The sequence below is a fragment of the Notechis scutatus genome, chromosome 4 (genome assembly GCF_049901735.1).
Source record: "Notechis scutatus isolate UNSWTSFEM ecotype Mainland chromosome 4, rNotScu1.2, whole genome shotgun sequence".
Taxonomy (NCBI): domain Eukaryota; kingdom Metazoa; phylum Chordata; class Lepidosauria; order Squamata; family Elapidae; genus Notechis; species Notechis scutatus.
In genome coordinates this window covers 29,002,844-29,020,358 of record NC_142012.1, presented here as the reverse complement: position 1 = coordinate 29,020,358, position 17,515 = coordinate 29,002,844, and the positions used below count along the sequence as shown (strand labels likewise).

The 17,515-nt window shown below is 37.5% G+C and overlaps 1 protein-coding gene across 1 annotated transcript in view; it reads left to right on the top strand.

The window, feature by feature from the left end:
- The first annotated feature begins 130 nt into the window (after positions 1-130).
- ARHGAP10 (Rho GTPase activating protein 10) overlaps positions 131-17,515 on the top strand; it is a 103,593-nt gene continuing 86,208 nt past the window's right edge. Inside the window, exon 1 of the mRNA XM_026668772.2 lies at positions 131-1,154. Within this exon, the coding sequence (XP_026524557.2) occupies positions 1,001-1,154 (154 nt within the window). The 5' untranslated portion in view covers positions 131-1,000. The remainder of the gene's footprint in view (positions 1,155-17,515) is intronic.

Here is a 17,515-nt window from a genome sequence, read left to right as displayed (position 1 = left end):
TAGATACTCCTTTGAAGTTTATTTCTCGGTAGATTCGCACACATACGCGAATCAGCCCTGAATGCAAGAGACTTACACTCCCGAGTTTCAGGGTGCCTTCCAGGATGAATTAAAATTGCGGGGCTACCGCCGGTTGCAAGAGCTTGCTTGAAAGATCAAGATTCAGAAAATTGATTTTATTCAGTGTAACTGAGGGGGCGGGGTGGTAAAGTGAAGTTTTAAATTCATTTATTCAGAAATCACCCTAATTTAATGGAGACCAACGGCCGCTGCTTTATGGTTTCGGCTGCATAATAAAACGGAACGTCGCCGTTTTGTTCCCAGCGGCTTGTTCTGTGAACCGTCCCAGTTGGGACAACCGCGGGACTCCAAAGCAGCGGCTGAAGCTGACGTCCTTGTTCCAAGGCCCCAAAGGAGACTCCTCCGTCACCCTGAGGAGCGTGAGAGCGGCAAGACCCGGACGGCTGAAGGGAGGAGCCGAGCGAGAAAAGCTCGGCGTCGGATTGGAAAAACTTGGAAAAACCGGAGGCGGGAAGGCCGGGAGTGGAGACTCAGCCTGGGAAGGAGGCGGGACGAGGGAGGGAATGCAGTTGCGGGCCAGCCTTAGTCCCCTCTTCCAGCCAGTCCGCGGGGAGAGGCTCGTCCGGGGAGCTTCTTCAAAGCAACCCAGTTTTTGCCTCGACTTCCAGCGAAGGACCCGAGGCAGTCCAAGGAGCGAGGAGCTGGTGGCGGATTTCTCAATGACCAACGCCTTTCCCCGCCAGTCTCCTTCCAGTGGCTTTGCTCGTCGGCGGCGCCCAAGCCCTCCGATTGTCCCGCATTTCTTTTAGAGGGGCTGGGATAGTCCTCGGCGGCTGTCGGCTTTGCCCGGGTGAGGCGCTGTAGGGACCGGTTCTGGTCTGGAGGAGAGAAGGCGGGCGTGCTCCTCCTTGCAGCCTCTCGGAGAAGGATTACATAGGCTGAAGTATTTTGGTCTAGTCCTGCCGCCGCCTCAGCAGCCATGGGACTGCAGCCTTTGGAGTTCAGCGATTGCTACCTGGACAGCCCTTGGTTCCGGGAGAGGATACGAGCTCACGAAGCGGAGCTGGAGAAAACCAACAAATTCATCAAAGAGCTGCTCAAGGATGGCAAGACGCTGATCGCCGCCACCAAGAGTGAGTCGAAAAGTTGGGAGAGGCGGGGATCCAAAAGTATGTGCGGGGAGGGAGGGTGGAGGTGGAAGGCTGGTTTTGGCACTAAGAGGCGCAAAGCAAATAGTGGAGTTTGCGACCAGATTCCCTGGCGCACGTGTCCCGGTAATCTTTTCTTGCCCCTACAAGGTCTGGGGGCTCCGAAAGCGCGATTAGCTGTTTGGATTATTTCTCTGACTCCTCCTCTTGCCTGGGCCAAAACAGCAGATGGGAGCGCAGTTTGAGAAGAGTGTTGGGTTTCTTGAATTGGATGATCGAAGCTCAGAGTAGAGAGCAAAGGACGGTAGTAAAAATTGCGAAGGCAAGGATCGTGAAGGGAAAAGGAGGGCTCCCCAAATTCACGAGCACTCGGCGCTTTTACGCTAATGACCGAATCGGTCGGCTTTCTTTGATATCTACAGCAATCAATGCATACCCAAATTCATACGGATAGTATATAACACGGGAAATATTAACTTAAGAAAGAGCTGTAGCTTTCCGACTAATATGTTTGCATAATTTGTACATGGACTATGTATTATGCTGTTATGCTACTACTCCTTTCTAAAGTATTCATTGAAATCGGTCGCGAAACCGCGCAGCCTCTGAATAGGGGAACACTGTCAGGAATCCCACAAACTTATTATTTTGACTTATCAATTTACCTTGAAACTTCTGAAGCACTTCAAATTATATTTCGAAGCCTTCCATTTTTTTAAAAAAAATATAATATTCATTATTGAATACGATTTTATTGTATACAATAAGAATTCCCACAGCTGCCTTTCCTGATTGTCTATTATAGGCCCTTGGTGCTGTAATCAGAGTTTACGAGATTTATATTTATGCACAATATGATTTTATAGCTAGATTTATTCTTCAATATTTGTATTGTGAAATCATTGTGCCGTCAATTACTTGATTTAAATATTTTCGGAATACACATCACTTCTTAACTTCAGTTTGCAGTCATTGTAACAACACAGATATGTTTAACTTAGGTCTGAAACCAGGAAACCAAATATTGTGAGGAAATGCAACAGATATAAAATAAATATATTCACTTTTGTTTAAGGTAATCCTATATGTACATCTGTATCTTGTGTATATGCATATTTGCTTCATGTAATTTAAATGGATGTGTAAATGTTCTATGTGTTTGGTGTTTATATGATGTTTGGGATGAGATTAATCTTTCTTTATGCAGCAGGTTAGATTTATCTTTCAAAATAATTACTACATAAGCTGATGAAAAACTATATAATTTTGACTTTTTTTATTAAACACTCACTGCTTTTTTCTTCCTTATCTTGTGTTCTATAGAAACATGGGTGTATTCCTTAAACCTAGAACTTTGATTTCTGTCAGGGTGTGCTGTGATATTGAAGATTAGCTCATATTTGATTGAGTTAATGATTTCCTGATTACAGCATTATATCAGTTCAACAGTATGGACCAGATAATTGTAAATGGGAAAGTGTATTTGTTGTAATTGTACAACAAATTGTAAACTCTCCTTAGAATTCTCTCCTCTCCTCTTACAACACAGTTCTGAGTTATACAATAAATAGTTTTGCCCTGAACAGCTGCATGATTGCAACTGGGTTGTTCTTGCACTAGCTTAACATCCCGGATATTGTGCTGAAGTAATTAAACGTTAAGCCTTTTAGTCCTCTGCAAGCAATTACATCCATCATTTTTGTTGTTGCATGAATTTGTAAGTTTGAGGAAGAGCCCTAAATCAATAACAAAACAAATTGGAGTGGAATAGAAAATATAGCTCCACTAAAACATTGCTTGCTGGATATTCAAATGCACTATAACAGAACTTCGGTTTAGAAACATAGTTTTTGATACTTATTTTGATTGTTTTTCAGTAATGAAGGAGTAGGGTGATAAGTTATATGTATTTTTATATTAGTGTTTATTGATATTGGTAAAAGATATGTTTTTTTTCCTTTCCCTTCTGTTCTTATTTACACTTTGGTTCTCAGTTCCAAGTATTATATCTTCTGGTATTTTTCAGGAGTGTTCTTAATCGAATCTTTCATAATATTATGCAAGTACTTTATATAATATAAGTATATTATATAAGTACCGGTACTCAATATAATTGCTATAGAACAAATACATGAAAAATAATATTTCCAAAACTCTAGGATAATATATGTTTATTCTTTTTTGTAAATTCCTTCTGGGACATGGAAAAACATTTGACAAATATTTAATGTAGCAAATGTAATATTAATTGTGTCCTGTTGCTCTGTTCATTAAAAAAATCTAAATAACACTTTTATATCCATAATGTTTAGGGTCCTGTAACTTCTTTTTGTAATAGTTTTTATCAAGAATTCTAATGCTGGTAGTAAAAGAAAATACAAACTAAACTCAGAAAAAGAAAGAATGTGCAAAGAAAGAAAAAATAAAATAAGAAAAAGAGAAAAGAAAATTTAAAGTCTAACTTCTTATCTTCATCGGAACAAGTACAGGCAGAATAATAATTTTTCATCCCCATGTAATAATATTTACAAGAAATATTGCTTCTTCCCATAACGCATCCCTTATCCAAACTCAAATCCATAGATGCAAAAAGTCCCAGGTATACAAATGTGTCTTATTTTAATATTGACCAAACAAACCAATTTTATATTCTTTCCTTTTCTTCCAATCTTAATCTTTAATTTATTCAAATATTGTCATAGAATTTGATCTTTCTTCCGTTTTTTTTTTCCATCTCAAAGGTTTCTTCAAGACTTTAACTTTTTTGTAAAATTAGGTAAGAAATCGTCATCTAGATCATTCTCTTAACTTGTTAATTTGTATTTCCACTGTAGTCAGTTTTCTAATCCATATTTTAATTTATTTCTTCAATTTCCTTATGTTCTCTTTTTTCTGCATCAGGAAAACATTTCACTTCTTTATTCTGAAACAGTTTTTTCCTAAAAAATTATTGCACCTCTTTTTTCCAAGATCTTTTACCCTGTGTGTCTCTTTTACTTCTGCCATATTTTCTTTAACATTTTTTGGGGAAATAGTCTATCGGAAGACGCATATATCATTGCTGACATTGTAACTGCTGTTTTCTGACTCTATTCTTCAAAGATCTCCTTGAGTATTTCAAATATCACAGCATTTTCTATCAGTTTACAAAAACACAAGACAGGCTTTTCATCCCACCCTTTCCCCCACTTTTTCATCCTGGAATCTTTCGTTCCAGTTTCTGAAATCAAAGTCATGAATTTTGGTTAGGGTAAGCAAGACAAATTACTTCCCACTGTTTCTATGGTGTGTGTTTATTTAATTGTTTTCAATTTTTTATAGCAAGAGTTCTAATAATTTAAATTTGTTTAGTATTTTAATTCATTTATAACTTTCTTAATTCCTTAGGTTTTTGACATTCATTTCCAATTCTTTACATTCTTAAGCATTAATTTATCTTTTATTGAAGAGTAAGGTAAATTTTCAGGTAATTTTTCAAACTTGTCATTTTGAAATTCTCTCTGATCCTTAAAATAGATTCCAAAATGGTTTGAAAGTGAGGTTAGTGAACCCAGTATCCTTTAAAAGACTCTGCCACAGTTGAAAGCATGTTGGCTTCCCTTTGTCTCCTAGCACTCAAAACTTGGGGGAAAAAGCTATCCTGCTATCTGTGCATGAGAAGCAGCTGTCCAGAGCATAAGTAAGTGGTCTGTTCTCTCCTTATCAAGAGAGGTTCTGTGGGACCAATGTACTTGTCGGTCCTTCAGTCTTGACAGAGATGTTGTGTCTGCTGATTTGGATATGTCTTGGCACTCTATTCTTCCCTTGGAAATCTATAGTTTTGTAACATCTTAATTTCACTCATAGTCAAATATCTGTGGTTATTTGCAACCATTTTCCCATTGCAAAGGGAAAATGGTCTTATATTTGGTACAATGAGCCTTTGGGATCCAATTTGTGTTTCTTATGATTTCCCATTTTAATTTTTTTTAAAGACAAATAGGCTTTATGAGCTTTTTAAAGTATCTCCAAAGCAAGCAGGACATGAACTAGATTCTTTCTTTCCTTTAAGGTTTAAAGGCAAAATTATCTCTATAATTACTTGCAATGAAACCTTGCTTGTCGACTTCACTGTTCACGCAAGCCTATTTGTCTTTAAGATTCTTTCTTTCCTTTAAGGTTTAAAGGCAAAATTATCTCTATAATTACTTGCAATGAAACCTTGCTTGTCGACTTCACTGTTCACGCAAGCCTTTGGTGAGAATGACTAAGGCCTCCTTTTAATTTAGGTTGTTTTCTTTTGCTTCAACCTAATTTGTTCTTCTGCCATCTGTATCATTTTTGTTTCTTTTTGTTTTTATTGTCATTTTTTTATGTCTTAAATCATTTGTGAAGGGCCCATAGTCAATAGAAGTTGGTTGGCATATATATATTTGAGTAACAATACTATTCCTAAATTAAGGGTTGAAAAGATATAAGATTTTCCTAGCATTGCATTCCTGACTGAAAGAACACTGTTATCCTACTGTGGTGCAAAGATAATTCATAGTACTTAATAATATGTGGAAACATTTCCCTGAGAAATTTTACATTTAGTTCAATAATATAAAATTTTGTTCTGCTATTTTTACATTTAGTTTTCAGAAATAGGTTAATAACTCTTGTAGAAAAGATCTAAACTGAGAATTATGCAATAATAAATGGGAACTTAAGTACTCCTAGAAATGTTTTTTGTAGAACAACTTTTCAATTTGTATTTAGGACAGTATTTATATACACCCACTTCTTGCTAACTTACTGAATTCCATTCTAATAACTAGTTTCTTTAGTTAAATACTAGCTAAATGGAGACATTTCTGAGAAAAAAGAAAACCAGTGAATGATTGCTAACTAAAATAGTTGCTAAATGAGGAGCTACTGTATTTAAGGCTTTATGCAGGCAAAAATTTTAGTTGATTTAAATGAGAACAAAAAAACTTCTTAAAAATATAAAGCACATCGTTCTTCCTATGAGGTCAAGTACTTTATATGTAAATATGTACCCATTAATATGGAGAATTGGTCATCCATTTCCAGCTTTCTGTAAAAAAAAAAGCAGACTTACTCCTCATAATTGCAGAGGGATGGATACATTGAGATAGTGTTTATAGTGGAAATTCATAAACTAGAAGCAAAATACCGAATAATTTAATCAACTTTGCTTTCCTTCCTTCAAATATAATAATGTCTATAACTTGAAGCCATTCTGAATCAAGGAGATAGCAGTTCTTAAATTTATAAAACAGCAGGGAATGCATCTCTATTCCTTTTAATATTTACATGAAGCTGCTGGATATGTTGATATCCGAAGTTGTATATCCACAGCCTGAATCTCAGAAGGAGGTTCAGTGGCAGTACAGTCCACTAAAGTACTAACAACCACAATTTTGGTCAGTAACCAATGCCGTTGTAAAGCAGCACATCACATTTTTGCATCATTTAGCAATGGCAACCCCTATGGCTGTCTTTAAATGAATCCTACTGTTCATTAACAGGGGATCCATCCCAATTCAAGCCATTTGGGGATTGGGCTTTCCCAGCCCCAACCTTAAATGTGATAAGAGATTACCTGCAACTTCCTCACCTTTCTATTTCCCCTGTCTGTGCTTTTTTTGGCCACCTTGCACCCTGCCTCTAGGGACAGCAAGCAGCCTGAGAACTGTGTGGTTCTCGGTTGCTTTCCACATCCCAGGGAGCCTCAGTTGTCCCAGCCCAGTCCCAGTTGCCCTGTTTGCCCTGCACTCTCCATTTGACTCTTGCCCTGTCTTTTTCTTCCACTGATATCAAGACTTCCGAATCTGGATGCTAGGCCATATGTGGCTGGTTTTGTATGACAAACAAACAAACAAACAAACACACACGCACACAAAGCAACTTAAAAGGGACTGTAGCACATTATCAAATGTTTCTTTGTACTATATTCCTTTTTCAGCCCTTTTCAAGATTTCCCCCCGCCCCCTTTCCCTACTTCTGCCACTCACAGTCAACAGCTTCTAGGCAAGGCTGGGGATTGACTTTGTGCTGTGAAAAAAAATGGCTGCTGTATTATTATTTTTAAGGCTACTGTATTTGGTGGAAGAATGCTCTCAAGAGAAGGTGTAGGGGTAAGTAGGCTACAGGGGAAGTAAATTGGGTGAAGGATTCTAACAGTGACTAGTATAAACAATATTATGGGGAGCATTGGATGGGCTGTTCCAGACAAGTGGGCTCAGCAATTCAGTGCTATTCCCCAATTCTATGAATCATGCTTTGGTCTGTTGCTGCTAAATGCAAGAAGATATTTCTTCAGCAATGCTATATTCCTCCACCATTTAATCAAGGGCAAAAAGACGGTCCTGGTGTTTATTGCTGAAATCTGGGCAAGGGCAGGGGAGGTGGCTCTTTGAAAATTTGCGCAGGTTTTTCCTTCCTTCTATTTAACTGTATTTAAAACTGCTGGAAGAGGTCATCTATCAGCTGAGATAAGGTATCAGCAATATAGAATAGAATAGAATTCTTTATTGGCCAAGTATGATTGGACACCAAGGAAAACTGATGAGAACCAGGTGTACATTTCTACCTATGATTGAGAAAGGACTCAATGTGGACTTTATGTAGTATCTGTGGGGAATAGGATGGGAAGAAACAGGCATAGATTTAATTCAAGACAGAATGGCGATTTATCAAATAATCATATGGATTAGTTAAAATTTCAAAATCCTCACTTCTCTGGAAAGAACAATGTAGTCCAAGGACTCTTCTGGACACGGATCCTACATTAACAGCAGGCATAGACTGTGACCAAGAATTTTTTTGTTTTTGTTTTGCTAAGCTTAGGCTGGTGCGCCAAATGTGACCTTTCTGAGATGCCCTCATTGCAAACAGCCAAATCCAAGTGGACTCTGGGTAGCATTACTACTGTTGAATATAACAGTTCAACAGCATCAAGAGTAGGTATAGGCAATCTTTTGTTTGCCAAGGCCTCTCTTAACATGCTTTGGTGGGCCGAGAACTACAAAGTGTGTGGATCTATATTGCAGAGATCGGTTGGAAGAGGAACATTAGGGTTTTTGTTGATATTTTTAAAAATATACACCTATCCTGTGGCTTATATGTGATTTCCTGTGTCAAAACTTGTATTGTCAGCTTTCAGCTCTCTTGATCAGAAGCTTTTCCAGAAACCATAAAAAGAAATTCAAACTAGTCCAACCTCTTTGTATTACCAGTCCCTACCCAGTCCCTGGGTGTTTGCAGAAAGTATCAGTTTAACCTCTGGGATGTTGACTCATCAGGCCTTGTGAAAAGGTATAGCTTGTTATTTAAAAGAAGTCTGTTTGTTAACACTGTGTGGTGATCTGATAGTTAAACAAGGGTTATTGACATCCACAGGAACATTATGGTTGGAAGCATTTTGCCATTTAACATTATCCTTTGCAACTAACATACAAAAATTATGTCTGGAATTTATCAACATTATCAAAGGCTTTTTAAGTAGCTTTTTTGAGGTTAGTTTAATATCGGTTCTTAATGCAGAAATGTACATTTAGATACAGGTTTTAATGATTGTTTAAAATATTTCAGCAGAAATGGGTTAATAGCTTAATTTTAAAGCATTAACACTTTTATTTTTTTACTAAGAAAGTTATATTTGAGAGTATCATTCGTATAAAAATTGTGAAAAGAAAAGTTTCAGAATAAAAGAAGCAGAATAAAGATAGCTCTTTCTAGACGTATTCTTGGTTTTTTTCTGTAAACAAAGTTGCATTTTTTTTCTCAGTTTATAGTTTCTATTGTGATCCAAGTATTTTCAATATCTTATTTTCTTCCAGAAATAAAGTAACTTTGTTGTTTTCCCAATTGTTTGTGGGTTTCGCTTCATTTAATTTTCAGCCAATTTGTTGATTATCTTAAGACTCCCAGCTATCTTAATGTGAAGTATAAACTTTTCCAAATTTATTTGAAAACAGTTGGTTTGGGTTTATTTTGATGTGGCAAGAAATTCTATGCTTTGCTTGGTTTTTCTTTATACCTTACGATTTTTCCTCATTGGTGTCATTGGAGTGCTGCTTCTTAAAAACTATTATAGTGCTCCAATTGGAAATATTTGATCAGCTGCTGAGCTTTTGGATTGTGTTATTAGATGGGTAAATCTCTTTGGAATCTCAAAAGAGTTGAATTTTAGATGAAGTCATTCTGAAATATATATTGACACTAGATTAAGGTAATTGGTAGAGTCATACTTCCTTGCATGTCTGGAATGACTAGAGAAAGACTTTTGTATTTGTTCAGTTTGTGGAGTTCTGATATTCTTTATCTTCTTTATTTTATCTTCATGTTTGTTTGATGTTTTAAAGATATTCAAGCTTTAATTTGGATTTTAGAAAATGCTACTTCAGTCTTTCAGATTCAGTTTAATTCCTGTATTTGTTTTTTGAGTAGTTGTTGCTTCTATTTTACCTATATAGTAACATTAAAAAAAAGGCCACTGAATATCTTAAACTCAGTTTATGAATTATTGTATAGGAAGTTGTTTTAGAGTATTTTGCCTTTAGCATTTAGGTTCTAAAAAGTTTCTAGTTTGCATATGATTGAATGAAATATACTCAAGATACCTTGGGTTATTACAGTTATTCTACTTTCATACTGGGTTAAACGTGTCCAAAATGACCAGAATTCTCTTCTTACAGTAACAGTAGTGCTTGTGGCATAATATGATTAAATTTAATATACAGACTACTTGTTATCTTATGAAAAAACATGTAAATGTTGTGGTTTATGGGTAGAAGGAATTCATAGGTCTATGGCTTATGGAAAATTAAACCTAGAATATAAGATGAGTGTACAATTGAGAAAGTGAATTAAATGTGTGTTTGTAATACTAAGAGAAAGCAATAGCAATAGGAAGAGATTAGTTAATATGTTAATAGAAAATAGCTAAAATGTTAATAGAAAATATAAAATCAGTAGGAAAAAGGTCTGTATCAACATAATTCATAAAATTTCATCCCCTTACAATTAGCCTAAATCAGTTCTAAATTTTATAACCTCTTCTGAATTTAATATAAAACATTCTTCCTAGTAATATGCAGGTTTGAAAAATATATGATTGTTCTGATTGTTCCAAAATTTCTTATTATCTAAGCCAGGGGATGTGAGAGGATATTCCAGGGGGTTCAAAAACTTGGGTTTAGAAGTTTCAAAATTATAGTGTATATGCATAATTTATGCATATAATTATTTACTTTTGTAAGGGGCACAAGAATATTTCAGAAGCATTCTAGGGATGCGGAGTACAGAAAAAAATGGAACCCCTGGTTCTAAGATTCTAAACAATCAACCCTTATGGCAGTATATTGTTGGTAGTCGAATAAGATATGTGCAGCTTCTTTGGTAGTCGGAGTACCACATATACACAATATTTCTGCAAATTGAACTATGAAGCTTTCCACACCATACCATGGAAGCAAGCTATTTGAATTGTGGTTTTTTTGGGGGGAGGGATGTTGTTGCATTGTTAAATACTTTTTAAAAACTTTTCTGTTCAAAAAATTGATTTAAATTGGGCCAGCCATGTCAGATTTAGCCATTTAAAAAATGGAATTATTCGGTGATGACATCCAGAACCCTTCGACTGAAAATGGTTCTTGGGCAAGCTATTTTGAATTAAAGATTGGACAGAGAGAGAGAGAGAGAAAGAGAGAGAGAGAGAGACCATACTTAGAGTTGGTGTTTATAATTTGAGCAGTCTAAATACAAGCAGATTTGTTAAAAGTCTGTCTTCAAAGTACAACTTTGGTAATCTCTCTGAATTCATAGATAATATCTTCAGCTAATATTTAAATGCTTTAATACTGAATTGAGTTTGTATTGAACATTTGTTCAGCTGACCAGATTTATCTATACAATACAGCTTTTAAAAATTAGGATTGTATTTGTTTCAATAAGGACCATTAATAGGTTCCCATAGTTCCATATCATATAGTACCATCAGAACTATTTTAATGTTAATTAAAATTATACATCTTGGATTACTATGGATGATAAGCAACATTATTGAATTAACATTGGTTGCATCAAGCTTCAAAAGACTTTTTCTGTTGCAACTATTACCGCATCTCAGCTTGCCAGTGAACAATGGGGGGAGGGAGAGGGAGATAGAAAATGGCCCAGACATCAAGAGATGTCGACATGAGAACCAAAGACATTTTGACAGGTATTTATAGAAGCTAAAAAAGACTTCCCACAACAAAATCCAGAGGCCATATTGGACAACGTAACCTAAGCTAATGGGGGGAGTGGAATTTTAACTTTAACTATTGGGCTTAGCATGGAAAAGTTCTAGATCTGGTTTTGCCTTCAAACATGATGAAGAAAAAGAACTGTTTATAAAACCCAGCATGGTTGTGCTGTTTGATAGTAGTATTTTTAAATAGAGAAAGCTCTGAATATTACGTTACCAACAGAATAAATCCAATGTTGTTTGAAAGTTTTTGCCTTTTGTGCAGTTGTAGCTGCAGATCAAGAGTAGATTTCATAGATTTCTCTTTTCAGTGTTATATAATTATTTTGCCCAAACCCTGTACCTTAAAAAAATCCACCATTTTAAATACTTCGATGGATTCTTAGTGGAAAAAAATAGAACTTTAGCATACAACGACTAAAGTTTTTATTTATCTTTAAAAAATAGTTTAATAATTATGTTAATAGTCAGCATCAATTCCAGGAATGATGTTACGCTGGTCTGGAAATATGCAGTCCAGATTTTTGTTCTTCAATATGTCACTCTGTAATATACAAATATGATTAAGAAAATTGTAGTTTTTGAAACAGAAAAGGCCATAAAGTAAATAAATTTGAAGTGTAAAATGTTTTGCATGAGTTGAAGGTTGATTATTTCCTCTCTCTGCCATTCCCTATGTTAGACAGTACACAGGGGCAATTGAAGTGTCTGTCTGCTAGATAAAAAGGTTCAGATCTTTGGGAAGTGGACCTTTAATTTACCAACCTTTCCCTTGCTTTGCCACCTCCTTTCTCCACAAACCCACATTGTTTTTCCATAAAGAAACACAGGACTCATATGATAACGTAAATATATGATGAGAGCAATAAACAGATCATTATTGTTGAAGATAAAATGAGTTAGTCTAATAAGTGTACTTATATTTGAGAACAATTCTTGTTAAGGAAATACTGAGCAGTGGACTTTGCTTTTTAAATATCTTTCACTCATTAAATATAAATGAGAGCAAAGATTAATAAAAAAACAATAATACTGCCTTTGACAGCTATGTTTTTCAGTGGTACTCTTTCACCTCTGAACCTTTAAGGGATTGAGGAGTTAAAAGTAAATCCTGAACATCTGACAGGAGGACTCCATCCCTCATAAGAATTTTATCCAGTTACGTAGATCCTAATTTGAATTTGCATGTAGACACTTTACCTTTTTAGAAAAGGTAAAAAGGCTTGAAAAGAGACTGAAAAATGATCTGGAACATAATGAAATGGGTGGGGTACGATGATGATTTGAAAAATAACTGATGTTATTCTGTTCATGAAGAGGAAGCTAATGTGCATGTGTGTGATGGAGGAAAAGCATAGAGGTTGAAGGAATGACGTAGAATTTCCATGATCTGGCTGTTTAATAAATGGGAAATTGTGATCTGAATATCCCAGAAACAGAAGAAATCCAGAAATCTCAGAAGGAAGGAAGGAAAGGAAAGAAAGAAAGGACAACAGTTAAATTGTCCAATTGATCTGGCCTATATAGGTTGGAAGCTGACAGGGATTACTCTGTCTAGCTCACTGAAAATTGAGGAACTTTCCCATGCAAGTTGCTGTGGTATAACTAATAAAATCAGCAACTAGTGAAAAGTTACTTAGGAACAATAGACAGAATAAAAGTAAGCCATGGAATTTGGTGGAAGGGGGGAAAAAACTATAATATCTATATACATTATTGTCGTAGGCCAACATAAAAATAAACATAGCATTTTAAAAAAGGATAATACTCAAAATACCAGAAGAGCAACATGGGAAAAATAGAAAGTTCTCCACTAGACTGAGTTGTATTTACTTCCTAGATTTTTACACTACCAAATTGAAATAAATTTGAGCCCATGATTCTGTCTTTGATTTTGCAGGTATTTTTTCTCATCTGCAGACATAAAGGGCTGGACTTTCTTCATCTGATGTATTGTCAGACCTAAAATAAAGCAACGGCATTTACACAAAACTTTATAATAGTATTTTGTGTTTGGTCTATAGTTTTGACAGACTCACAAGTTTAGCCATATCTGAAAACTTGATTTTGCTGTTTGCTCTAAACCAAGCTTGTCCAACCTGCGGACCGCGGGCCGCATGCGGCCCAGGTCGCCTCGTAATGCGGCCCAGTGCCCACCCCAACCTTCTGGCAAGAGCCAGCGAGGAGGAGGAGGAGAGGCAGGCATGAGGCGGGGCGAGGCAAGCACCACGCCAAGCAGCAACAGAAAAGGCGGGCGCCGCGTTTGCTGCTTCTGCCCCCGCCGCCGCCGCTGCCGCTTCTGCCCCGCCGCCTTTGCTGCTTCTGCCCCCGCTGCCGCTTCTGCCCCCTCCGCCGCCGCCGCTTCTGCCCCCGCTGCCGCTTCTGCTGCCGCTTCTGCCCCGCTGCCGCTTCTGCTGCCGCTTCTGCCCCCGCCGCCGCTGCCGCTGCTGCACCAAGCCTCCGGGTCCTCGCCTTCCAATCCTGCCGCATCCAGCCGGGCCATTTGCAGGAGGAGAGGTAGGCGTGAGGCGGGCGAGCTTTCTTCCCCCTCCCCCCACCCCGCAAAATTTGGCCGGAAAATTAATAAAAATAAATAATTTTTAATAAATAATTAATAATAAATTTTTTTTATAATTTATTATATAATTTTATAATATAATTGTTTTATAATAATTTATTATATGTGCGGCCCAAACCAAATTTTCATCTTCTAATGTGGCCCAGGGAAGGTGAAAGGTTGGACACCCCTGCTCTAAACTTTGTTGCTTGCTTTGTTTGTGCTATTTTGTTAAGCATAGTGTAAAAAAAATGATACCTCCTCTAAGTTGCTTGTAATTCTCTGGGTAATAATGCCTAACAATTTGAGAACCCCTTGATATGAATGTGATGTGAAGCTAGTTAATCCATGGTTTCTAATATCTTAGATGATCTAATATCAGCTTAATTGTAATTACATAATACACAAATGCAATCTGTGACATTATTACAAAGAAGACTGCTAATTATTGTAATATGTTTTTGTTTTGCTTTGCTTCCAATGGAAAAAAAGAAAAATAAGCCAGAAATGTAGTCTAAAATTTCTCCCTAATTTTAAGTTTCTCCTTAAATTATTTTTAGCCAATTCCATGAAATTAGACAGAGTGAGCAAGCTATTCAATGGAACTGAGAAGATATGCCTGTCTTTGGGAACAACATACTACCCAGAATTTGAATTGTTTGACTCTGCTGACCTTCAGTAAAGTTTTTTAAAGTTGTGTTTTTTTCTAAGCAATTGAAAATTAAATATGTTGTGGTTTGGCATTAGTACTGATTTATATTGGTTGGTGTGGTTCTTTTATGCTTATTGTTTTATCTTCTTTGTATTAAAATCAATGTCAGCTGTCCAGAAACACATTTTGTGATTTGGGCAAGTATACAAATAAAATAAAATAATGTAAACAAGTAAACTTTCTGCATGGCAGGTATTATATTCTGGATAGAATGTATACTACAACCTTCTGAATAGATACCAATATTTCATGGACGTTTCTATAAAAGCTGTTAATGTTCGTAGTTGGCAGTGGCTTAGGATATGCTTATCTTTTTAGGACCTCCTGTAAACAATTGTCTGCTTTATTTTAAATAATGAAAACAGGAAAGAAGTTAGCTGCAGTCCTAAGCAGACTTTTGTGGAAGTAAATGAGGTAGGTATTAAAACTGCCTAGGGTAAAATGTTTGTGTTGCTTCTCCAGGATAACAAGCAATTAGGAAAAAGTTGCACAGCTTTTTTGTTGTAAAGATAAAATATATCAATAAGAACAACAAAAATGTTGCATTATGCCTGCCAACTCTTCATGGATAATTATTCAATCATCACTTCCACAAAAGTTTTAGAATTTTTTACATTATGGTTGAAAATATATATGAAATATTTCTGAAGAATAAAGAACCTGCCCAATTTGTCAGGCTCCAGTCTCCAACTTAGTTAGACTTGCTAGGAGAGAATTCTTCTTCAGAGCTGAGGAAGCTTTGTGGATAAGAAGGGAAACATCTTTAAGGAAAAAACAAAGTCCAGTTACCTTTTGAAAAAGCAGTTGGGACAACCATTACCTGGGTGACTGAGAATCCCCATAGACAGTTGACTTATCTCTTCTCATTGTGAGGATGCACCACAGGAATTTAAAAGCATTGTTTGTTCTTCCCGCTATTCCCATCCTTTATATCAGTGGTTCCCAAACTTTTTCAGTCCACCGCTCCTTTGGTGCTACAAACTCATCCTCGATGCCCCCCACCCAAGGATGGGATTCAAATTTCTGTGGGCATGGCCTAATTTGAGGGTGTGGCTTACTGGTCACATGACTGGGTAGGCGTGACTTGCTGGTCATGTGACTGGGTGGGCATAGCTTGCTGGTCACGTGACTGGCTGGCATGGCTTGCTGGTCACATGGCGGGGTAGGTGTGATTTGGTGGCCATGTGACTGGATGGGCGTGGCAAACCAAATACAAGTGGTACTCACTTAATGGCTGGTTGTTTAGCAAGTGTTCTAATTTATGACTGGCCTCCCCAGAGATACTTGACCCGTTTTTGGAGTTTTGACAGCCATGCACACACATACACACACACTCCCTTCTAACCTGCTGGAGCAGGTCATTGTACTAGAATTGGCAAAGCATCTCTGATTAGATTCTAGCAGTGAATAAAATCTAACCAGAGATGCTTTGCCAATTCTTGTTGATTTGTTTTATTTGTATCTCTTTATTTTATGTTGCTGAATTGCATTGACATGAGTCCCTTCTTGTGCACAACTCAGAAACTTTTGTGATTCTTTGCAGCAAAAATTACCGACCTCTGGCTTTGTTCTACTTTTCAAACATGCTGACACTGCCGCGTTCTAGGTGCCGGCCCCGCAGGTCCACCCCATTGAGCCCACCACACTGGGGGGATCTGCCCAAGCAAGTCAAGTCAATGGGGTGGCCTGAGAGAGGGAAAGAGAGAGAAAGAAAAGAGAGAGAGAGAAAGAGAGAGAGAGAGAGAAGGAAAAAAATAAAGAGAAAAGGGAAAGAAAGAAAAAGGGACAAAGAAAGAGGGGGGGATGGAAGGAAGGGATAGAAAGAAAAAGAAATAAAGAAGGAGGGAGGGAGGGAGGAGAAAGATAATGAGATATCTATTCTAGTCCAATCACCTGCTCCAGCAGGGTTAGAAGGGAGTGTGTGTGTGTGTGTGTGTGTTTTTCCTTGTAATTTACCAGTACATTTTGGTTTTGCCTTCTACAGAATTGGCACTGTAATACATTGGGGGAAAGTAATTTTTAGAATGGAGATCTGGTCCAATGGATCCTGTTTAAAGCCTCAACAAAATGTGAGAGCTTCCTGATAGTCTTGACCATGTTTGTCCACAAAACCTTTAATAGAAGCCAAAGATCTTTCAATATGCTGGCAAAGATGTTTCAATGTGGAAAAGGGCCTCAGTCTAAACTAGGCCTCATTTCAATCTGATGCATCAGGTCTCTCTCTCTCTCCCCCTCCCTCCCTCCCAGACTGGCTTTTGCTCTACTTTCCCAATGTGTCTGTGGGGCTGGCACTTCAAACATGGATGGATGGATGGATGGATGGATGGAGAGAGAGAGAGAGAGAGAAAGAGAGAGAGAGAGAGAGAGAGAGAGAGAGAGAGGTAGGTAGATTTGTAGGTAGGTAGATTGGTAGATAGCTAGGTAGGTAAGCAGGCAGGCAGACCTTTTGGATGAATTTATGGATAGGTAAGTAGGTAGGCAGGTAGAGTGGTAGATAAGTAGGTAGGTAGGTAAGTAAGTCAGTCTCTCTCTCTCTCTCTCTCCCTCCCTCCCTCCCTCCCAGACTGGTTTTGCTCTACTTTCCCAATGTGCCTGCAGGGCTGGCGCTTCGAACGTGGATAGATGGATGGAGAGAGAGACAGACAGACAGACAGACAGACAGAGAGAGACAGGTAGGTAGGTAGATAGATAGGTAGATAGGCAGGCAGGCAGGCAGACCTTTTGGATGAATGTATGGATAGGTAGGTAGGTAGATCTATATTGGTAGATAGGTAGGTAGATAGAAAGACATGTAGGCAGGCAGGCAGGAAGGCAGGCAGGCAGGCAGGCAGACACTTTGG